Raw genomic sequence first — 21,603 nt, 5'->3', positions numbered from 1 at the left:
CCGCCATCTTGGGACACACTACACACAGCAGGGGAGCAGCTGTTAATAAACATTTTTGTGGGTTCCCCCCAAAAGACCACCCCCACCCCACAGGGGGGGCACAATCTCCCCCACTGCCGCCCCCTCATCCCAGCGCACCCCCAAAGAACAAGGCCTGAGCCAGGCTCCGTTTTGATAGCAAACTGTACTGGAATGGCCCCGTTAGAGCTGTGGGTTGAGCCCGGGGGGGGCCGCAGCAGGGGCAGGGGGGGCCGCGTAGGCGCTGCCAGGGCCCCCCAGGAAGGGTCCGGCGGGGGGAAAGGGCAAGAGGTGCCCAGACAGGACGAGCGGCCCGAGGGCGAAGAGCGCAGCTGGGTCCTCAGGGGGGGGCTGGGGGGGTGCAGGGGGGGGCAGGGGGGGCCCCATCGAGGTTTCGGGGACTCCCCCAGGGCCAGCGCCCCCCGCCTGGCGCCGCTTCTTGCCCTTGGCCGAGACCTTCCGGTTGCGGGTCTGGATCCCGTCCTTGCGCATTGTCAGCGGCCGGTTCACCTGGGGGGGCAGAAGTGGGGGTGTGGCGGGGTTCCAAAAGCCCGGGGGAGAGCTCTGGACCCCCACCACAGATCCCACCCCCCCCCACCTTCAGTGATGGAGCCCTGGGGGACCCTCAAGAATTCCCTCCCAGGCCCCCTTACCCTCACTGAGCTGAGAATCTGGGAAGGTTTGGGGGTTTTGGATGTCGTGGGGTGGTGCTGGGGCAATTCTGGGGCGCTGCACCCTCACCCAGTGCAGTTTGTAGTAGAGCGCACAGGTGTCGCACATGAGGTCTGGGGCGGTTTAAGGATATTTTGGGGTGTTTTAGGGACGTTTTGGGTCTCTCACCCGGTGCAGTTTGTAGTAGAGCCCGCAGGCGTTGCAGACAGGGTCCCCGCGGGGGCTGCGGCGCCACAGGGTCGTGGTGCTGGTCTGGCAGTTGCTGCACACGGTGCCGGCACGTTTGCTCACCAGCTGCGGAAAACGGGTCAGGGGAAAATTTGGGGTTGGGAGCAGGGAATAGAGGAGGTCTGGGGGGGCTAAAATGGGATTGGGGGGAGAGGGTTTGGGCTTAATTTGGGGGTGTAAGAAGGGGTTTGGGGGGACTAAAAGGGTATTTGGAAGTGCAAGAAGGGGCTTGGGGAATTTTGGGATGTCTGGGGTAGACTGGATGGGAGTTTGGGAGGGACTGGGGGTGACTAAAGGGGGATTTGGGGGCATAAAGATGGATTTGGGGGGACTAGAGGTGGATTTGGGGGTGACTAGAAGGAGTTTTGGAGTGTAAGGAGTGGTTTAAGGGGGATTTAGAGAGGTTTTGGGGGCAGAAGAAGGGGTTTGGAGGGAGTAAAGGATTTAGGTTGTAAGGAAGGGTTTAGGGGGATTTGGGGAGCGCTGGGGAGGACTAAAGAGGGTTTGGGGGGTCAGGAGGGGAATTTGGAGGAGACTAAAGGAAATTTTGGGGGTGTAAGGAGGTGTCTGGGGGAATTTGAGGAGGTTTGGGGAGGATTTTGGAGGGATAGCTGGGGGAGAATAAAGGAGGATTTAAGGTGTGTGTGGAGGGGGTTGGAGGAATTTGGGGGTCCCCTAGGTGGATTTAGGGGTCCCTGGGGATGATTTTGAGCTCACCAGGCGCTTCTTGGGGCGGATGAGGGGCCGGTTGTGCCCGTTGAGCCGGTGGTACAGCCCGCAGGCGTTGCACAGGTAGTGCCCGGTGCCATCTCGGCGCCACAGGGGCGTTGCTGTGGCCCCGCAGTTCACGCACTCCCGTGCCTCTGCCCAGTACAGACCAGTAACCAGTACAAACCAGTACTGACCAAGAGAAACTCCCACTGACCCACACAGGGCAATGCCCATCCCAGTGCACCCCACAATGTCCACCCCCAGTTGGGACGTTCTGGCCAACACCAACCGGTACGAGTCAGTCTGCACCAGTATAAACCAGTCTGCACCAGTACAGACCAGTACTAAACCCCTAGAGACCACTGTAGGGCAGCAACCACCCAGTACCCCCCCAAAGTTCTGACTTTCTGTCCAACATCAACCAGTACAAACCAGTGCAAACCAGTTTAGACCAGTGCAGACCAGTACAAACCAATACAGACCAGTATAAGCCCACATGGACTACCAGAGCACACCCTCCAGCATCCACCCCCAATTCCCACACTGCCCAGTATCAACCAGTCTGAAGTAATACAAACCAGTACAAACCACTACAAGGCAATACCCCCACCAGCATCTACCCCCAGCCACTATAAACCAGTCTGAGCCAGTAAAAACCAGTACAAGCCACTGCACACCAGTACAAACTAGTACTACCAGTACACACCAATAAAAACCAATATGGACCAGCAAAACAACTGGGCACACCAGCGGCCCCCTCCCTGTGCGCCCCCAATTGACACATTGCCCAGTATCAACCAGTATAAACCAGTATGGACCGCTATGGAATGGCAAGCACCAGTATACAGCAGTGTGGAGCAGTAGGAACGAGTACAGACCACTATGGAACAGCAGGAACCAGTATGAACCAGTTATCAGGCAGGAGAAAGCACGGGGCAGCCCAGCACACATCCCAGAGCACTCCTGCAGCTCCGACCAGTACAGGCCAGTACCAACCAGTATAAACCAACAACAGCAACCTCCGCAACACAACACTCTCCAGTATGAACCAGTATAAGCCAGTATAACTCCACAAGCCAACACAAACCAATCTGTGCCCTAGAACACACCAATCCCGGCCCCAGTACAGACCAGTACAAACTCCAGTAAGCTTTCCAGTGCATCCCAGCATGAACCAGTGCACCCCAGTAATCTCCACAAGTCCCTCCCAGTCCTTCACAGTGCCCCCCATCCCAGTCCCTCCCCAGTCACCCCCCCAGTCCATCCCAGTCCCTCCCCAGTTTCTCCCAGTGCCCCCTCAATCCCTCTCAGTCCATCCCAGAGCCTCCCAGCGCTCCCAGTCTCACCGCAGGGCGGGGGCACAGGCGGCAGGAGGGGTCCCGTGGGGGGGGGGCTCCGGGGGGGCTGCAGCAGCTCCAGGAACTGGGGGGGCTCCGAGTGGGGAGGGGTCCAGGAGGGGCCCCCCAGGGACCCCCCCTCAGCCCAGGGCACCAGGGACAGGCGGCCTGGGGGACATGGGGACAGCCGTGAGGTGGGGGGTGACACGGGGACAGGGGGCACAGGGGGACATGAGGGACATTAGAGACAAAGGGGGATTTGGGCAGTGGGGGCTTGGGGATATTGGGGACAAGGGGGACATGAGGGGACGTTGGTGAGAGGGTGAGGGGGACACGGGGGGGCACAAAGGGACAGCTGTCAAGGGCCATGGGGACATTAGGGACACAGGAACATCGGGGACCAAGAGGATGAGGAACACGGGGGGGTACGGAGGGGGGCACAGCAGAGGGGGCATGAGGGATTTGGGGAGACAAAGGGGGTCCTGGGGGGTGGCTGGGACAGAGGGGACACAAGGGACAGACAGAGGGGACACAGGGAATAGAGGGGACACGAGGGCACACCGGGGTACCTGGGGGGGGGTACGGGGCAAGCAGTCCCCCTGGCTCCAGCCCATCAGGGCCCCCCAGCCCCAGGAATGCTCCGGCCTCGTCGGGGAACGGCGGGGGCCCCTCTGGCCCCCCCAGTGCCACGAACTCCATGGGGGACCCCAAAACGCAGCTCTGGGGGGGCAAGGGTGCCTGCAGAGACCCCCAAATCAGCACCCCATGCCCCAAACCCTTCAGTGCCCCCCAAATCCCCAAGCCACCTGTGTGCCCCCCCAATTGTCACCTGGACCCCTGAGCTCCCCAAACCCTAAAGTTCCCAAAATAGGATGTGGGGGGGTTCCCCAACCCCTGGGGGTCACAGCCCCCTGCCAAATTCTCACCCAGACCCCCTAGGGACCCCCAAACCCCAGTCCCACAATTGGGGGGTCCCACACACTTGGCTGCCCTCCTAAATTAGCTCCTGAATCTCAGGAACCCCAAATTGGGGGAGGGTCCTGGATCCCTGGATGCCCTCAAACCCCCAAAGTCCCCAAATTGGGAGGTCCCAAACCCCTGTGTGCCTCCCCAAAACTGCACCCAGACCCCTTCTCCCCTCTCCCTGACCCCCGGGGGGGCTGTTTGGGGGTCCAGCCCCCCCCCCCAGACCCCCCCAACCCCCGGGGGGGGTCCCTGACCTGGAGCCTTCGTGTCCCAGCTCAGACGGACTCGGCTGGGGAGGGGCGGCCCCGCCCTGGGGCTGGGCGGGGGGGGGAGGGGCTCTGGGACCCCACCCCAGCCTGACCCCCCCTCCAACCACCTCCCAAAAATTTTGGGGGAGTCCTGATCGAGGGGGGTTTTGGGGGTGGCAGAGCCCACCTGGCCCCGTGGGAGCTTGTGGAGTTTGGGGGGATTTTGGGGATTTTGGGGGGTTTTGGGGTTTGGGGGGGCGGTAACGGCACTGGGGCTGCCGGGGGCTGATAAGGCCTTATCAGATTTTGGGGCCCCGGCGGTTGGTTTGGGGGGGCCGGGCGGGGCCAGGGCCCTTTATCAGCCCCGGCCAGAGCGGGGGGACCCCCCCAGGGAGGGCAGGGCCTGTGTAAACACCGCGCCCCAAATTCAGGCTGATACCCCCAAAATTGGGTGTTTTAACCCCGAAATCAGGCAGTTTAACCTTAAATTACTATTTTTAGTCCCAGACTGGGAATTTCAGACACCAAACTGAAAATTTTAACCTTAATATCAGGACTTGGATATTTTTTGGTCCAAAATCCTCATTTTTGGCAACAAAGTCAGTATTTTTATTCCAAATTTGGCATTTTAAGCCCCAAAATTGGAGGATTTCAACCCAAAAATGGAATTTTGAGCCTGAAAATTCTATTATCAACCCCAAAAATAGGATATTTTGGCTCAAAACTACAAATTTCAACCCAAAGTTGGTATCTTCACCCAAAGCTAGACATTCTAAACCAAAATTGGGAAGTTTAAGATGAATTTGTGGTTATCAAGGTAAAGCCAAAAAATTTCATTCTAGAACTGAAGATTTACAGCCTATAAGATGGGATCTGCTACTGAAACTCAGGAATTTTCCCCCTAAAACAAAAGATTTCAGGCCCACATTTCCAAGCCCCAAAATGAGGTTTTTTTATCCTCAACTTACTGCCCTCACCTGTGATTTGGGCTCAAATCCAGTGGTTTTGGGTCCAATCCATGCGTTTTTCATCCCTCGCTGTATTTCTGGCCCCAAATCCGACATTTTCGGCCCCAAATCTGACAGTTTTGGGTTGAATTTTCCCCATTTTTGCTGCTCCATGCACTGGCTTGGTGCTCTGGGGGGCTGTGGGGGCCCAGGGGTCTGGGGTCTCTCCAAATCTGGGGGTCTGGGTGCCCTCCCTCAAAATTCGGAGGGCCCAGCAGCACCCCTGGGGGGGTCAGTAGGGCCCCCAGGGCGGGGAGGGGTCCCAGGGCCCTGAGGGGCTCATCAGGGGTCCCCAAAATTGGGATGGGTGGGTCGATGGGGGTCCCCCAGCATGGGGGGGGGGGCAATGGGGGTCTCTCAGGGGGTCCCCAAGTTTGGGGAGGGGTCCCATGGCCCTATGGGGGGGTCAGCTGGGGTCTCCCAGGCTGGGGAGGGTCAGGGGAGTCCATCACACGGTGCCCCAGTTTGGGAAGTCAGTGGGAGTCCCTCATGGTGGGGTGGGGTCCCAGGGCCCCTGGGGGATCAGTGAGGGTCTCCCAGGGCATCCCCCAAATTGGGCAGGGGTCTCAGGGCCCCGTGGGGGGGCAGTGGGAGTCCCTTGGAGGGTCCCCCAGGTTGGGGAGGGGTCTCAGGGCGGCGCGGGGAGGCAGCTCCAGTGCTGTGTCCAGGTTGAAGTCGGGGGGCTGCCGGGGCCCCCCCGGTGGCGGGGGCGGGGTCAGCTCCTGGGGGCCGAAGAAGAAGGGGTGCAGCAGGGCCTGGGGGGAGGGGAGGGGTCAGGGGGGCCAGGACATCCAAAAATGGGGAAGGGGGGGACCTGAGAGACCCTCCCCACTGAGGATCCTGGGACCATCAATCCCTGAGACCCTCCCCCCCCAACACACCTGGGACCCTCCCCTAAATCCTCCCCAGCCCTCTGGGACACCCAGGCCCCTCCAGACCCCTCCAAACCCCCTCAAATTCCCCGAATGCTCCCCCACTGTTCTCACCAGGTGGGCTCAGGGGCAGAACCTCACCTGGTACCTCAGCAGGGCTGATCCAAGGCTCAAGACACGGCACCCCAGGACCCCCCAAGCCCCTCCCGGACCCCCAAATCTCCCCCCACCCTCACCTGGTGAGCTTGGGGGCGCAGGTGAGGGTGGTACCTGAGCAGGTGCTGCAGTGGGGCCAATCCAGGGCTCCAGTGGCTCCACCGTGGGGTACCCCAGAACCCCCAAAACTCCTCCAAGTGCCCCCCAAACCCCTCTGGGACCCCTCAGGGTGCCCCAATCCCCCTCTGCCCTCACCTGGTGTGCCCGTGGCCGCAGCCGGGCCCGGTACCGCAGCAGCCGCCTCAGCAGGTCCAGCGCGGCCGCGTCAGCGCCCGGCACCAGCAGCTCCAGCGGTGGCGGCGCCTGTGGCTGGAACCGCAGCTTCGGGAAGTCCGGCAGCTCTGCCAGCTCCTGTGCCAGGACAGATGGGTGGAAAGCAGTATGAACCAGTGCAAACCACTATGGGCCAGCGTAAACCAGTACAGACCACTGTACACCCGTGCAAGCCAGTCCAGACCAAGATAAACCAGTCCAGACCAACAGAGACCAGTACAAACCAATATGAACCACTGCAGGCTCCCCAGGAGCTCCCAGAACATCCCAGTGCATTTTTGTGGTTTCCCAGTGCACCCCAGTGTATACCAGCAACCCACAGGATGTTCCAGTAGCTCCCAGTACCCCCAGCTCCCCCAGTAACCCTCAATGCTCCCTAGCAAAACATCAGCATCTCCCAATGCATTCTTGGGGTTCCCTAGTAACTCCCAGTACATCCCAGTAGCCCCCCGTAATTCCCCAGGACCCCCCAGTGCTCCCTAGAAACATCCCAGTAACATCCAGCACATTTTAATTGTTGCCCAGCAGCTCCCAGTAGCCACACAGTTCCTCCCAGTAGCCTCCCAGTAACCCTCAATCCTCCTTAGACCCATTCCAATATCCCCCAGTGCATTTTCAGGATTCCCTAGTGCATCCCCAATGTTCCAGTTTCTCCCAGGAGCACCCCACAACCCCTCAACACCCCCCAGCAATACCCCAGTATCTCCCAGTAACCTCCAGTATCAATCACCTCACACCATGTCCTGAGAGCTTCCCAGTACAGCCCAGTATGCCCCAGTGGCCTCCCAGTAACCCCAAACCCACCCTTGCACCATTCCAGCACTCTCCAACATCTTCCCATGGTTTCCCATTGCCTCTCAGGAGCCACCGGTATGACCCAGTGCTCCCAGTATCCTGCACTCCCTCTCTCCCATCTCCCAGCGCCCCTCATGCCCTTTCCCGGTCCTCCCAGTCCTGAGGGCACCCAGGTCGCTCAGAGCACAGCAGAGGCGCTCAGTATCCTTTCCCCAGTGCTCCCAGTGCTCTCCAGCCCCTCTCCCAGTCACTCCCAGTGCTCCCAGTTCCCCCAGTACCGGCCAGTCCCGTGGGCTGGGTGTGCCAAGGCCCCTGAGCACACAGCAGAGCTGTTCAATGTCGTTCTCCCCAGGGAACAGCGGGGACAGCGTCAGCAGCTCCCCGAAAATGCAGCCCACGGCCCTGGGGGGACCGCGGGGTCAGGGGGGTCCCCAAATCCCAGACGATCCCCTTAATCCCAAGGGATCCCCAAAATCTCAAAGGAACCCCCCAAAACCAGGCACTCACCACAAGTCCACACCCTCGTCGTAGTGTCGGGCGCCGTAGAGCAGCTCGGGGGCTCGGTACCACCTGAAAAAGGGGACTTGGGGTGGCCTTGGCTTTTGGAGGGACACTCAGACATCCCAGGTGGGGACACCTCAAAATCCGGTACCTGGTGGCCACTTGGTGGCTGTAGGGGCGCCCTGGGGAGGGGCCCAGCACCCGTGCTAGCCCAAAATCCGCCAGCTTGAGGTGCCCAGCACTGTCCAGCAGCAGATTGGCCGGTTTGAGGTCCTGCACCCCAAAACCGGGGTCACGGGGGGCTCCCAATACTCAGGGTACCCCCACAGTGGCCCCCAGACTGGAAACAGGGTCCTGCTGCAGCCATGCACTGGGTGTCCCCACCAAGGTTTTGGGGAGCTCCCTTTGATCTTGGGATGCCCCCGACACCCACAGCCCTCCTGCAGATATTGGGGTCCCTCTCGGGTCTTTGTGCCTACCCAGGTCTTGGGGTATCTTGCAGCTGTCTGAGCGCCACCCTCTGATTTTGAGGTCCCCCCATTGCCTGGGTGCCCCCAACCCACTTTTGGGGTGCTCACGTGGTGTGGGAGGTACTCCTGGTGCCTCCCCCAATTCAGAGTCCACTCCAGTTTCAGGGTTCCTCCCATTTTTAGGGCCCTTTGTTCTTTTGGGGTCCCTCACTTGGTGCAGCAGGCGGTGCCAGTGGCCCCCCCATTCCCGATTTCCCCCCTGGTTTTTGGGGTCCCTCACCCGGTGCAGCAGGCGATGGTCGTGCACGTGGCCCAGCCCCCGCAGGGTCATGGCAAGCAGGGCCCTCACGCGGGGGGGAGGCAGCGGGGCAGGGGCCGCACGCAGGAGCCCCCCCAGGTCCCCCACGAGCAGCTCCAGAGCCAGAACCACCGCAGGGCCCTGGGCAAAGGCGGCCCGGAGCTGGATCACCTGTGCGGACAGCAGTGGGGACATCGAGGGCATCGGGGAGGGACGTCAAGTGGGGTATCAGGGACATTTGGGACACTGGGGACACTGAAAACTGAAGGGGACGTTGGGGTCAGTGACACCTGGGGGAGGACAGCAGAATTTGAGCTGGCTCACCTGCGGGAGGGGACATCGAGGGGTCACGGGGACATTGAAACTGGGGGGAGACACAGTGGGGTCAGGGGGACACCACGACTGGGGACATGGGGGCGGTTCCTGGAGACCCCGAAATTGCGGAGGAAGAGGGGAGGCCAGGGGACCCTAAAGAAGCGGGGAAACCCTGAAATGGGGGAAAGGTTGTCTGTGGGGCATGGGGCGTTACTGAGGGCAACCAGGATTTTGAGGGGAGGGGAGACCCCACGCCCTGCTGGGGGTGCACTGAGGTGGGCTTCGGGAGCAACAGGGACTTAGGGGAGCACAGGTGTTGGGGTCCCCCGGGGTCCGAGGGTCACTCACATGAGGATGGGCCTCGATCTCCCGCAGGGCCTTGATCTCGCGCAAGGTCTGGGGGGGCAGCCCGTCCTCGGGGCGCCGCAGGGGCACCTTCTTAAGGGCCACCAGCTCCCCGGTCTGAAGGGGGACACGGGGGGCTCAGGGGGCGCTGGGGATCCCCTGCCCCCCACAGGCCGCGCCCAGCGCTCAGGGCCGACGGGCCGCGGCACCCCGGCCCCACAGCCCGAAGACACCGGCCCCGGCCCCACCTCTCGGTGTTTGGCCTTGAACACGACGCCGTGCGCGCCCTCCCCGATGCGGCCCAGCACGATGTACTGGTCCATACTGGTAGCACTAGGCCGGCGCGGGGCATTGTGGGCCGGGGTCGGGCCTCCACCGACCCACAATACCCCGCGCGGCGCCTGCGACACCTGGTTGCCATGGCGATAGGCCCCGACCCTGACAACGAGCTCTCTCAGCAGCCAATCGCGCTCCTAGTAATGCACTCCCTGGCAACAGGCCACGCCCCTAGCAATCTCTCACTGCTTCCTAACCACAAACCCCGTCCCTAACAACCCGATCAGGTCCCTAGCAAGCAGACCCCGCCCCTAGCAACACAACTCATCCCTAGCAACACGGTCCAGTGCCCCGGCAACGAGGCTCCACACATAGCAACAGAGACCCTCCCCTTGGCAACCAGGCCGCGCCCCCCCGGCATCCCCCGCTCCCCGGCAACCGCGCCCTGCCCTTGGCAACGGCCGCCCCGTCGCGCGCCGCCATTTGGCCGCGCCGCGCTCTCATTGGTGGGCGGCGTCGCGCTGGGAAGCACGGCGGGCGTTGATAGGTGAGCGCGGGGACCCCGCCCCTTTTCCCTTAGGCGGGCGGGCGGGCGGGCGGCGCCGCCGGGCGAGGCGCGAGCGGGGGTTTTGGGGGCATTTGGGGCTTTTTAGGGGGTCCTGGTACGTGCCCAACCCCGCTCGGGTCGGGATGGCGGCGTTGCCTCCGCGAGAGTTCGCGGCGCAGGTGCTGCCTGGCTGCGTGGTGCCCACGGCGCGCCAGGGCCTGGCCCAGCTCTGGCCGCTGCTGCTGCTCTGCCTCGGGGCGCGGCTGCTGCACCGGCTGCGTGAGTGGGACCAGAGCGGGGGGGGACAGGGGTTTGGTGCGGGGAGAGTGTTGGGGGACATCCGAGGGGCTGGGGGGAACCGGGGCTCTGGGGGAGAGTTGGGGGGAACTGGAGGGTTCGGGGTGCTGCAGCGGCTACGTGAGGGGCCGGGGCGGGTAGGGCCGGGAGGCCGGGAAGGGTTCGGAGGGTGGGGGAACATCCGGGGGTCTGGGGGAATCGGGGTTCCCGTGGCTTTTGGGGGGCACGGGGGTGTCTGGGAGTTTCGGGGTCTGGGGGCATCCTGGGTAGCTGAGCGGTCCCGAAGGGTCGAGAGGAGCTGGCCGCTCCCCGGGGCGGGCGGGGTGAGAGGGGATCTCAGGGATATGGATGGGCCTGAGAGGGGATCTCAGGGATATGGATGGGCCTGGGAGGGGATCTCAGGGATCTGGATGGGCCTGGGGTCGGCCAAGGGAGTCTGGAGGGGCTCGGGAGGGTGGGGGGGTTCTGGGGGGGCAGGGAAGATTCGGGGCTCTGGGCACAACCAGCGCTCTGGGGAGGGGTCCAGGGGTCACGCAGGGTTTTGGGATGAGGGGACACCCGGGAGTTTCGGGGGTGTTCCCAGGGTTTTGGAGTGCCCCCCTGACCCCTGTGTGGCACAGCCCTGCCGCGGGGGGGGAAGCACGCGGGGGCGGCAGCCGGGGGGCTCCTGGCCCTGCACCATTTCTTCGGGGCACAGGCGCTGTGGGTGGCCTTGCTGAGCGGGCTCTGCGTCCTCACCCTCCTCCTGAGCCGGGCTCGCGCCCAGAGAGGGCTCTGCCTCGCCCTGGCCGCTCTCAGCTATCTGCTTATGGGGTACGGGATGAAACCCACAGACTGGGGGCACTGGGAGGGGGGTTGGGGGGGATTTGGGGTATTGGGAGAGGATTTAGGGGTGGTGGGAGGGGGTCTGGGGAGTTTCTGCTTCATCGTGGCTCGTCTCAGCTACCTACTCATGAGGAACAGGGTGCTAGGGACTCCAGGGAGGGGGTTTGGGGGTGCTGGGAGGGTATTTGGAGATGCTGGGAAAGGGACTGTGGGCAATGGGAGGGGTTTGGAGGCGCTGGGAAAGGGATTAGGGGCAATGAGAGGGACTGGGAGGGGTTTGGGGGCACTGGGATGATGCTGGAAGCAACTGGAAGAGAAACTGGGCAGAAGTTGAGAAGAGCTGGGAGTAACTGGAAGGGATTGAGAGCATTGAGTGGGAAGGAGATGGGGGGCACTGGGATGAACTGGGGTATTGATTGAATTGAACTGGGAGTGACTGGGAGCCCCCCCAGGGAGCTGCACATGGTGGACACAGTCACCTGGCACAAAATGCGAGGTGAGACACCCACCCCTTCCCTCTCCCTGCAGGAACCCCAGATGCCCCCCCCACCGAGCCCCACAGACCCCATTCGCCCCCCATGCTTTGGGCATCTGTCCAATTTTGGGGTCCTCCCTGATTTTGGGGTCCCAAAGTGGCAGAGATGGGTGGTTCCCTTAAATGTGACACCCCTTTCCCCCAGCTCCCCGCCACCTTTGAGGCCCCAGACCCCTGATTTTGGGGTGCCCCCAGTTTGGGGTCCCCATTGATTCTGGAGTCCCTAGGGGCACAGATGATGACAGACATGAAAGTGACCCTCTCCCTCCCCTGGGACTGCCATTACCTCCCCTCCCGTCCGCTGATCCCCCAGACCCCTGGGGAATCTGGGGCACCCCCCAATTTGGGGGTGCCCACTGATTTCGGGGTCCTCAGGGGCACAGATGGTGGTGGCCATGAAGGCTGTGTCGTTGGGCTTCGACTTGGACCGGGGGGCCGGGGGGGCACGGGGGGAGCCCAGCCCTGCCCAGGTCCTGGGGTACCTCTGCTCTCCCGGCTCCGTCGTCTTCGGGCCCTGGGAGCCCTTCGGGGCCTACCTGAGATCCGTGGAGGGGCCCCCCCTGGTATGGGGGAGGAAAATGGGGGGTTTGGGGGAGAATATGGGGGGGCGGGGGGGAAATAGGGGATTTGGGGGGATAATGGGGAGTTTGGGGGAAAATGGAAATTGAGGGGTCAAAGGGATTGGGGAGGAGAAATGGGGAAAATGGGAGTTCGGGGGGGAAATGGGGATGCAGGGAGAAGTTGGGGGAAAAAGGGGAGTTGGAGGAGAGAAGGGGATTGGGAGGAAGGGGAATGGAGAAGAAAGTGGGAAAGAAGAATTTTGTGGAGAAGAATCTGGGGTTGGAGGGGGAAATAGGGGAAAAGAGGTTTGGGAGGATAAAAAAGGGAATGGAGAAAAGGAAAGGAAGGGTTGGGTAAAAAGAGGAACTTTGAGGGGGAAAGGGGGATTTGGTGGAGAAAAAGGGGAGACTGGGGGTGCTTTAAGAAGTGTTGGAGGGACCTTAAGGAGCAGAAGGGGATTTTGTGGGAAACTAAGTGACGGGTTAGGCAGGTTTGGGGGCACTGAGGGTTTGGGAGGGTTGGAGGGGGTAGGGATGGGGTGGTTTGGGGAGGCTGAGGAGGTTTGCAGGGGACCTGGGGGTGTTGAGGAGTGCAAACAGGGATGAGGAGGGTGTCAGCGGTGGGATGCTGGCTTTTGGGGTGTTTCTTGGGGTGTCAGTGTCTGAGGGTGTCTCAGAGGGGACCAGTGTTTGGGGGATTTGGGGTGTCAGTGTTGGGGGGGTCGGTGTTGGGGGGCTGGGGGGTGTGCGTGGGGGGTGTCCATGCCCGGGGCCCCCCTCAACCCCCACTGCTGCCCCCAGAGTGTGGCCTGGGCGAAGAAGGGGCTGCGCAGCCTGGGGCTGGCCCTGCTCTGCCTCCTAGTCAGCACCTGCCTGGCCCCGTTCCTGTTCTCCAGCCTCTTGCCTCTCTATGGGGCACGGGCCCTGCGCAGGTGAGACCCCAAAATCCCCCCGCAAAACATCCTGGGGCCCCAAACTCTCCCCAGGGTCCCCAATGTCCCCCAAGGAACCCTGACACCCTCCTGGGGGTACCTCAAATTCCCTGGGGACCCCTGAGCACCCAAAGGACCCCCAAACTCCTCAGGGGATGCCACCAGGGACTCCCAGACCCTCGCCCCGGGACCTCTGGGCTGCCCCTCAGGAACCCTCAAACCACCTCAGTCCCCCCTAAATCTTCCTGGGGATCCACAAGCCCCCCTGGACCCCCTAAACTCTCCTGGAGACCCCAAAAACTCTTCCAGAAGCCCCCAAAACCCCCAATGATTCCCAAACCACACCAAGGGCCCCCAAAACATCTGGAGGAGCCCCTGAAGCCCTTCCAAGGACCCCAAATTCCCTTCAGGGACCCCCAAAATCCCCCAGGGACCCCCCCCCCCCAACCCTCTCCCCCTGCTGACATTTCTGTTTCCTCCGGTGCTGCCCAGGAGCGTTTTTGCCAGGTGAGGGGGGGATTCTGGGGGGGCCTTGGGGTTGGGTAGGAGGGGTTTGGGGGCCCAAGAAGGGTTTGGAGGGGCCAGGAGGGGTTTGAGGGTTTCCAGGGTGGGAGTGGCACAGGAATGGGGCATTTAGTGATTGGGGGGGGGTTGGAGGGTCCTGGGGGGTTTGGGGAAGCCCTAGGGGATTTGGGTGGTCCCTGGGGGGGTGTGGGGTTAGGGGGGAACACTGGGGAAACAGGGATGGGAGGGACATTGAGGGGAACAGAGATGGGGGGTGGCACCTTAATGTGTGTCCCCCCGCAAATCCCCTCTGTGGCCCTCCAAACCCCGCCCCGTGTCTCCCCCAACCCCCTTATATTCCCCAAATCCCTTCCCAACCCATGTTCCCTTCCATGTCCCCCTAAACCCCCAATTTTGCTCCCAAACTCCTGCTTCTTCAACCCCCATGTCACCCCCAAATCCCTGTTTATCACCTAAAACTCCTTCCTGTTCCCCCAAACTCTTCCAAATCACCCCCAACTGTTCTATGTTCTCCCCAAATCCCCGAAATCCCCACAAATCTTCCATTTCCCCCACAACTCCCCATATCTGCCCCAAATGCTTCCACAACCCCTTCAAATTCCTCACACTCCCAAAATCTTCCTAAATCCCGCATTTCCCTCCAAACACCCTCAAAACTCTTCCATTTCCCCCCCAAATCCCCCTAAACCCTTTCTGTGCTCCCAACTTTCCCATTTCCCCACCAATTCCTCCCCAAACCCTGAACTCCCCCGTTTTCCTCCAACCCCTCCCCCAAACCCCCCGTATCCCTCCCAAATCCCCCCCAAACTCCCCTGTGCCCCCCGGCTCCTCCCGGCTGCTAGGTGGCTCCGTGCCTACGAGAGTGCCCTCTCCTTCCACTTCAGCAACTACTTCGTGGCCTTCCTGTCCGAGGCCACAGCCACGCTGGCTGGGTCCGGCGCATCCCTGCACCACGACCACCTGCACTGGTGAGGGGAGAGCGGGCCTGCCCTGGGGACACTGCGGGGACGGGGCCTGCCCTGCAGGGACACTGGCCCCTGTGTGTGTGACACTGGCCCCTGTGTGTGTGACGCTGTCCCTGTGCGTGTGTCACTGTCCCTGTGTGTGTCACTGTCCCTGTGTGTGTCACTGTCCCTGTGTGTGACGCTGTCCTTGTGCGTGTGTCACTGTCCCGTGTGTGATACTGTCCCTGTGTGTGTGACACTGTTCCTGTGTGTGTGACGCTGTCCCTGTGTGTGACACTGTCCCTGTGTGTGACGCTGTCCCTCTGTGTGTGACACTGTCCCTCTGTGTGTGACACTGTCCCGTGTGTGTCACTGTCCCTGTGTGTGTCTCACTGTCCCGTGTGTGACACTGTCCCTGTGTGTGTGACGCTGTCCCTGTGTGTGACACTGTCCTGTGTGTGCGACATTGTCCCCCCCAGGGACCTGGCGGTGTCCCGGCCCCTGCGGGTGGAGCTGCCACGATCCATGGCTGAGGTGGTGACAAACTGGAACCTGCCCATGTCCCGCTGGCTCCATACCTGTGAGCACTGGGAGGGACTGGGAGGTGCTGTGGGGGGGGCTGGTGGGCACTGGGGGATACTGGAAGGAGCTGGTGGGCACTGGGAGGGACTGGGGGGCACTGGGGCTTGTACTGGTGTGACTGGTGTCCCTGGGCAGATGTGTTTCAGACCGCCCGGCGCTTGGGCACCTTCGCTGCTGTGCTGGGCACCTACGCAGCCAGCGCCCTGCTGCACGTGAGGGACCCCAAAATCCTGCCAAACCTCCCCAAAAACCACCCTGGGGACCCCCAAATACCCCCCAAAAGCCCCTCTGCTCCCTGCTGCATGGGAGGGACCCCCAAAAACCCCTCAAACCCTACCTGTGACATCTCCCTACACCTGAGACCCCCAGGACCCCAAATCCCCTCAGGCCCCCCAACCCCCTATATTCATCCTCCACCCCACCCTGGGACTCCTTGAAACCCCATCTAGAAACCTCAAAAACTCTGTGACATGCCCAAACCCTGCTGGGCTCCCCTTAAATCCGCCCAGATCACTCCAGTTCAGCCTGTGACTCCCCCAGAGCCCCCCCCACCCCCCAACCCTCCCTGTCCCCCCAGGGCCTCAGTTTCCACCTGGCTGCTGTGCTGCTGTCCCTAGGCCTCATCACCTACACCGAGCACGGTCAGCGCTGGCCCTTTAAGGGGTGGGGCTAAATGAGGTTGTCTGAAGTGGGAGGGGCTTATAGGGTGGAACACAGAGTGGGTGGAGCTTTAAATGTGGGCATGGCCTAAAGATAAGGGTGGGTCCAGATGTGGGCAGGGCTGAGGATGTACGCAAAGTTTCAATGCCCTAATTTAGAGTGAAGTGTGGGTTGGGCCTAAGTGGGGTGGGTGGGGCCAGGGGTAGGGCCTTTGAATCTGGGTGAGGCCTCAGGTGCTGTGCCCAGACTGATGGGTGGAGCCTGTCAGTAATGGGTGGGGCTAGAAGGGTGTGGGTGGAGCCTGGCCAATGCTATGGGGGTGTAACTTGTAATGGGTGTGGCCCATGCTGACCCCGCCCTGCCCCACCCAGCCCTGAGGCAGCGCTTGGCTGCCATCTTTGACGCCTGTGTCCTGTCCAAGCGCTGTCCCCCCAGCTGCAGCCACCGCCATAAGAACGTGAGATCAGGGCACTGGGGGGGGGTCTCTGTGGAGGGAGGTTGCTGATATTTGGGGGGCCCTGGGGAATGTGTTGGGGGTAGCAAAGGGGTTGGGCACCCCAGGGCGATCTCTGGGCTAGTTTTGGGGGGCCATAAGGGGGAAAAAGGAGGTTGTGGAGAGCAGGATGAGGGATTTGGGGATCCCTGGGTGGGGGAATTTGGGGTTCATGGGGAGGTAGGGGGTTTGTGGGGCTCTGAGGGGATTTGGTGGAGGGTTGGGGGAGTCCCTGGGGGCAGGGCAAGGGGATTCTGGGATCCCACAACTGCTGTGGGTAAGACCAATCAGTGGAGGGGTTTGGGGTCCCCACAGATGCTGCGGGCACAAGTGGTGAACACGAGGGGATTTGGAGGGTCCCTGCAGGGATTGAGGGGTCCCTGAAGGTTTTTGGTGTCCCTGCAGACACTGTGGGTGTGGGTGCTGAACGGGGCCCTGGGCGCCCTGGCCCTGTTCCACCTGTCCTACCTGGGCGCCCTGTTCGATGTGGAGGCCGAGGATGCTGTGGAGGAGCAGGTGGGACCCATAAGCCCCCCCAGACCCTTCCCAAGGTTGTCCCTGGTGTTGGGAACACCCTGACACCATCTTGTCCCCTCAGGGCTACGGAATGGCCTACACAGTGCGCAAGTGGTCAGAGCTGAACTGGGCCAGTCACTGGGTGACGCTGGGTTGCTGGGTGCTGGCCCGACTGCTGCGCTGAGGCTCGGGGAGGGCATCAGAGAGTACGGCCACTCCGCACCACCGGGAGCGCCTCTCACCGCTCTCTTGCCGACATTTCTCTGGCGGAAGTGACGCCGCGCGGCCGCTCTGGGACCAATAAAGCGTCGCCTCGATGGCTCCTGTCAATCATTCCTGGCCGGCCACAGGAGCTCTGGCGCATGCGCGGAGTGGCGCCCCCTGCCGATAGCGCAGAGCCAACGCTTTGACCAAAAATGTCTTAATTTACATGAAAACCACGGCGCGGGGCCATATGGGCCTTATAGGGACCTGGGTGCCAGCGGTCCCTATAGCCCCCGAGAGGGGGGAAGTGTCCATATGGCTGCCACGGAGACTGAGGGGTCCATATAGTCCCTACAGAACCCCAGGCGGGGCACATGGCCCCTATAAAGCCTGCAGGGGGGAAAGGGAGGGTCTGCACGTATTCTATAGGGCCCTGGAGTGGAGGGCTCCAGACTGTCCCTATAGCGCCCAAGGGGGGGGGGGGGGTCACTCGGTGCTGTCAGGTGCCCTTGTCCTTGTCGGGAGACCTGCAAGAGAGAGAGACCCCAGGGCTGAGGGCGGCCAGGGGGCCCTGTGGGAGTTCCAGATGGATTCTATACGGGCTAGGGAGAGCACTGGTGGGTCCTGCATGGCCCTGGGTGCCTCCTGTGGCTTCTGGGAAAGGTCCCTACAGATCCTATATGGCCTTGGGGGATGCCCTATGGATTCTATAGGGCCCTGGGCAGTTGCTATGGATTCTATATGGCTGGGGGGATGGTGTCCCTATGAATTCTGTATGGCCTTGAGTGGTCCCCTATGAATCCTATAGGACCCACAGGGGTCCCCATAGCTCCCCACCCCCCTGTGTTAGTGTGTTAGTACCCCTCCCCCCAGCACATGCTGTTAACCAAAACCACCTTTATTAGCCCCAAACCTTGTTAAAAATAGGCCCAGCCCTTCCCCCCTACAAAATCTGTACATCTGGCCCCTCCCCCACCAGGTCGGGGGCAAGGGAGGAAGGGGAACCCCACAGAGGGGCCGGGGGTCCCAGTGAGCCCCTCATTAACACAAACTCTTCCATTAACCTCTGACTGCATTGGCCTCATTAATCTCCACCTTGGGGTCCCCCAACACCCAAAGAGCCTTAATGAGTCCCCACCAATCAATGTGCATTAATGAGCTCCCCATCTCCTAATGAGCCCCTCCATGTCCCTCCTCACAGCACAGCCCCAGGTTTGTCAGCCCCTAACAAGCCCTAATGAGCCCCCAAGATGTAACAAACCTCCCCAGGTCCTCAATGAGCCCAATGAACCTTAATGAACCCTAAGATGGGAGTCCCAACTACCTAATGAGCATCAGGACCTGAAGAACCCCACCAGGACCTTCACTAGCCCCTACAAACCTCTCCAGGTCCCTAGTGAGCCTTAAAAAGTCCCCACCACCCAAAGAAGGCCAAGATCCAGGTCCCCCCACCTGCTGACCTCCCCAGCTTCTCTACCATCCCAACAAACCCTAATGAGCCCTAATGAACCCTCACCACCTGCTGACTCAAGATCCGCTGACTGCACACGGGGCTCCAGACCTGCTGACCCCACACCTGGGTCCCCTCCCCAGCTCACGGCCCCCCCCTTCCCTCCCCCTACCCGGTGGGTCAGGGTTGGCCCTGGTGATCCCAGGCCACCCCCAGGGTGTCCCTGTCCCTATGGCCCCACTGACTTGCCGCTGTCCTGGCTGCGGCTGCTGGTGCCGCGGGGCCGCCCGTAGAGCACGACGGCGGCCAGGACCATAGCGGTGCCGGCCAGGAAGGGTGCGCGCGGCCGGAAGCCGAACAGGTGTGCGGAGGCAGCCGTGGAGGCCAGGATGGACAGTGCTGTGGCGAAGCCCTTGAGGATGTTGTCGGCGTAGCGAACCACCACGGCCACCAGCAGCCCCCCGGCCGCCTGGTTAACCACCACAGCCCACACGGCGCCATTGTAGCCGTAGAAGAAGCCGAGTGCGGCCACGGCTGGGCCTTCGGCAGCCAGCATGGCGCCCAGCCCCACGGCTGTGCCCACAGCGCCCAGCTGCACGTTCCGCACCCAGATGGAGCCGCCCGAGCGCTTCAGCAGCCGCTCAAAGTAGACGCCAGCAAAGCCTGAGGAGAGGCAGGACGCGGCCACAGCTGCCAGCCCCACGGCGTAGTTCTGTGCCGGCCCCTCGGGGCCAGGCGACGGGGACATGACCGCGGCCGAGGGCACGGCCCGTGCCTGCTCCGCCTGCACCAGTGCCACCCCCGCGAAGAGCAGCGCCAGCGACAGCCACTGCAGCCGCGACAGCGCCGTCCCCAGCAGCAGCACTGAGAACAACGCCGTGGTTAGGATCTTCAGCTGGTACGTCACCTGTGGGGAAAGTGGGGACAGTCACCTGGGGACAGGGACACCTGTGGGGACAAGATCGCCTGGGGGCCAGGGCAAGGGTCACCTGTGGGATAGGGACACAGTCACACAGGGACAGGATCACTTGTGGGGATAGGAACACCTGGGGACAGGGATGAGAAGAGGGCCACCTGGGGGACAGGGTCACCTGCGGGACACAGACACAGATGTGGAAACAGGGACATGGGCACAAGGTCACCAGGACAGGGATACTATCACCAGCAGGGACATCAGGCATAGGGACCCTGGACACTGTCACAGGGACATGAGGACAGACACACCGTGACTGTCACAGAGACATGAGTACAGACACACCGTGACTGTCACAGAGACATGGACACAGGGACACCACCACGATCCCCAAGGTTCCCGAGCTCATTGCACATCCCCACCTGACCCTGTGGTCCCCATGTGCCACCTATCCCCATGTCCCACCTGGAAGGTGGCCGCAGGCAGGTTGGAGATGGCCACGTACTGCAGGTTGTTCTGCAGAGTGTAGATGAGGGAGGGGACAGCCAACCGCAGTGTGTCCCCAAACTGTCCCACCACGGCCTCATGCAGTGTCACCGCCGTCTGCCGGACACTGCCTGGGGGGGACAGGGCTCAGGGACAGGGAACACCGCCCAGACTGGTCGTGGCCACTCCTTTGTTGTCACTCCCCCAGGGTCCCTATCATGAGTGTCCCATGCCCCCTCGTGTCCCCAGCACAAGACCCTCAAGTCCCCTCATGTCTCCCACATATCTGCCACTTGTCATCTTCATCCCTCCAATGTCCTCTCTTGTCCCCTCCTCTGCCCTGTGTCCTCTTGTATCCCCATCATGAGACCCCGCCCACTCCACTAATGTGGACTAATGTCCCCATCCCCCCACCCTGTGCTCACCTCAGAACTGGAGGAGACAACGCCAGGTGTGTCCCCGTCCCCCCCATGTCCCCAGGCTCACCCCTGTGTGGATGAGTAGGAGTAGCAGAAATAGATCCCATTGTCCCCCGTCCCTACCCTTGTGCTGGATGAGCAGGAGCAGCAGGCAGGCGCTGCCCTTCATGGCCTCGGCCATCACCACGGCCGTGGTGGGCAGGAAGCGTTCCCCGGGCAGGGTCCGCACGTAGCGGATGCTGAGCACGAGGGACGCGTTCTGCAGCACCAGCACGCCCAGGCTGGCGTACTTCACCCGCCGCGACACTGCGGGGACACCAGGGTGTCACCGGGGGGTGGGACGGACACCGGGCTGAGCCCTCCGCGACCGCGGTGGGACCACCCGGCACTCTGGGACGAGAAACTTCACTCGCCGAGACACCGGGGGTCACTTGGGGTCCCACGACGGGACACCCCGTCACTCCTCCCGGAGACCCCGGATGTGCCCCAAAGCTCCGCCCGCCCAAGGCCCCTCTGCCACCTCTGACCCGCGCCCCCCCGTACCCCAGAACCGCACCTGCCCCGCTGCTCCGCACCATCCCTTCCCCGATCCTCGGATTCCCCTGAACCCCTCCAGAGTACCCCCAGCCCCCATCCCCCCGCAGACCTCAGGACCCCCCTCAGGCCCTCGGCCAGATCCCTCGCCCCGCAGCCCCCACATGGTTCTTCCCGGGTCCTCCCGTTCCTCGGCGGCCCTGCATCGTCCCCGCCTCACCCGTTGCGGGCCCCACGGAGTCGCCGGAGCCGCCGCCTTCCGCCGCCCCCGGGGCCGCCATGGTGGCACCTGCCCAACACTTCCGCTTCCGGCCACGCCGCGGCCCCGCCCACCGAAAGGGAGCGGCTCCACCTCCGTTCGGTTCAGCAAATCCCGAGCTCACTTTCGTGTGGCGCCCCGCTACCTCGGCCAGTGTAACCAATCAGCGCTCGCCTCGCGAGCTTCCTACCACGGCCTTGCGCTGTTCCCGCCTCTCTTCCCCTAAGACACGCCTACTTCGTCCACTGACCAATCGCCCCCCGTCTTATCGGTTTCACCCCCTTAGGCCACGCCCAGCATTTTCACCGCCTCCTCCCCCTCAAAACCGAGCAATCCCCGCCCGCGTTCTTCAGGCGTCGTCCAATCAGCTCCCG

The 21,603-nt window shown here is 62.2% G+C and overlaps 4 protein-coding genes across 6 annotated transcripts; 1 reads left to right on the top strand and 3 right to left on the bottom strand.

Annotated features, from left to right (window-relative positions):
• Positions 1-165: 165 nt before the first annotated feature.
• GATA1 (GATA binding protein 1) lies at positions 166-5,301 on the bottom strand. Of its 3 annotated transcripts, none has more exons than XM_086871203.1 (6): positions 5,158-5,301; positions 3,536-3,704; positions 2,976-3,134; positions 1,636-1,781; positions 859-984; positions 166-528 (listed from the first exon to the last, which is right to left on the bottom strand). In XM_086871203.1, exons 1-6 carry the CDS (start codon positions 5,299-5,301, stop codon positions 202-204), a joined length of 1,071 nt encoding a protein of 356 aa, XP_086727329.1. In that variant the 3' UTR covers positions 166-201. The 3 variants fall into 3 exon arrangements, with proteins under 3 accessions (XP_086727329.1, XP_086727331.1, XP_086727330.1); XM_086871205.1 differs by lacking the exon at positions 5,158-5,301 and adding an exon at positions 4,368-4,433; XM_086871204.1 differs by lacking the exon at positions 5,158-5,301 and adding an exon at positions 4,187-4,328.
• CDK20 (cyclin dependent kinase 20) lies at positions 4,336-10,113 on the bottom strand. The gene is made up of 8 exons (XM_086871202.1): positions 9,521-10,113; positions 9,276-9,389; positions 8,595-8,783; positions 7,996-8,117; positions 7,851-7,913; positions 7,622-7,745; positions 6,471-6,626; positions 4,336-5,942 (listed from the first exon to the last, which is right to left on the bottom strand). Exons 1-8 carry the CDS (start codon positions 9,593-9,595, stop codon positions 5,754-5,756), a joined length of 1,032 nt encoding a protein of 343 aa, XP_086727328.1. The 5' UTR covers positions 9,596-10,113; the 3' UTR covers positions 4,336-5,753.
• A 76-nt stretch (positions 10,114-10,189) lies between these two features.
• Positions 10,190-17,281, top strand: PORCN (porcupine O-acyltransferase). Its single transcript, XM_086871192.1, has 13 exons — positions 10,190-10,374; positions 11,013-11,205; positions 11,670-11,713; positions 12,128-12,315; positions 13,114-13,244; positions 13,737-13,751; positions 14,612-14,737; positions 15,193-15,293; positions 15,431-15,507; positions 15,873-15,936; positions 16,327-16,412; positions 16,854-16,964; positions 17,047-17,281. The coding sequence occupies exons 1-13, from the start codon at positions 10,239-10,241 to the stop codon at positions 17,146-17,148; spliced, it is 1,374 nt and encodes a 457-aa protein (XP_086727318.1). The 5' UTR covers positions 10,190-10,238; the 3' UTR covers positions 17,149-17,281.
• Positions 17,282-17,369: 88 nt separating this feature from the next.
• On the bottom strand, positions 17,370-21,421 carry SLC35A2 (solute carrier family 35 member A2). Its single transcript, XM_086871197.1, has 5 exons — positions 21,191-21,421; positions 20,560-20,742; positions 19,997-20,148; positions 18,864-19,525; positions 17,370-17,695 (listed from the first exon to the last, which is right to left on the bottom strand). Exons 1-5 carry the CDS (start codon positions 21,249-21,251, stop codon positions 17,668-17,670), a joined length of 1,086 nt encoding a protein of 361 aa, XP_086727323.1. The 5' UTR covers positions 21,252-21,421; the 3' UTR covers positions 17,370-17,667.
• Between the last annotated feature and the right edge of the window lie 182 nt (positions 21,422-21,603).

This window comes from Cyanistes caeruleus, chromosome 34 (genome assembly GCF_971803275.1).
Source record: "Cyanistes caeruleus chromosome 34, bCyaCae1.hap1.1, whole genome shotgun sequence".
Lineage (NCBI taxonomy): Eukaryota > Metazoa > Chordata > Aves > Passeriformes > Paridae > Cyanistes > Cyanistes caeruleus.
Note: the sequence above shows the minus strand (reverse complement) of the source record. Positions and strands in the feature narration are given on the sequence as shown.

Coding starts and splice junctions, on each gene's coding strand:
- PORCN (XM_086871192.1), top strand. CDS start 10,239: ATGGCGGCGTTGCCTCCGCGAGAGTTCGCGGCGCAGGTGCTGCCTGGC. Junction 10,375..11,012: donor GCGGCTGCTGCACCGGCTGC/GTGAGTGGGACC, acceptor TGTGTGGCACAG/CCCTGCCGCGGGGGGGGAAG. Junction 14,738..15,192: donor CACCACGACCACCTGCACTG/GTGAGGGGAGAG, acceptor TGTCCCCCCCAG/GGACCTGGCGGTGTCCCGGC.
- GATA1 (XM_086871203.1), bottom strand. CDS start 5,301: ATGGAGCAGCAAAAATGGGGAAAATTCAACCCAAAACTGTCAGATTTG. Junction 3,705..5,157: donor GATTTGAGCCCAAATCACAG/GTGAGGGCAGTA, acceptor GGGTCTCTGCAG/GCACCCTTGCCCCCCCAGAG. Junction 985..1,635: donor TCCGCCCCAAGAAGCGCCTG/GTGAGCTCAAAA, acceptor CGTTTTCCGCAG/CTGGTGAGCAAACGTGCCGG.
- SLC35A2 (XM_086871197.1), bottom strand. CDS start 21,251: ATGGCGGCCCCGGGGGCGGCGGAAGGCGGCGGCTCCGGCGACTCCGTG. Junction 20,743..21,190: donor CTCCGTGGGGCCCGCAACGG/GTGAGGCGGGGA, acceptor GTGTCCCCGCAG/TGTCGCGGCGGGTGAAGTAC. Junction 17,696..18,863: donor CGCAGCCAGGACAGCGGCAA/GTCAGTGGGGCC, acceptor TCTCTCTTGCAG/GTCTCCCGACAAGGACAAGG.
- CDK20 (XM_086871202.1), bottom strand. CDS start 9,595: ATGGACCAGTACATCGTGCTGGGCCGCATCGGGGAGGGCGCGCACGGC. Junction 9,390..9,520: donor TCAAGGCCAAACACCGAGAG/GTGGGGCCGGGG, acceptor GTCCCCCTTCAG/ACCGGGGAGCTGGTGGCCCT. Junction 8,784..9,275: donor AGATCGAGGCCCATCCTCAT/GTGAGTGACCCT, acceptor CTGTCCGCACAG/GTGATCCAGCTCCGGGCCGC.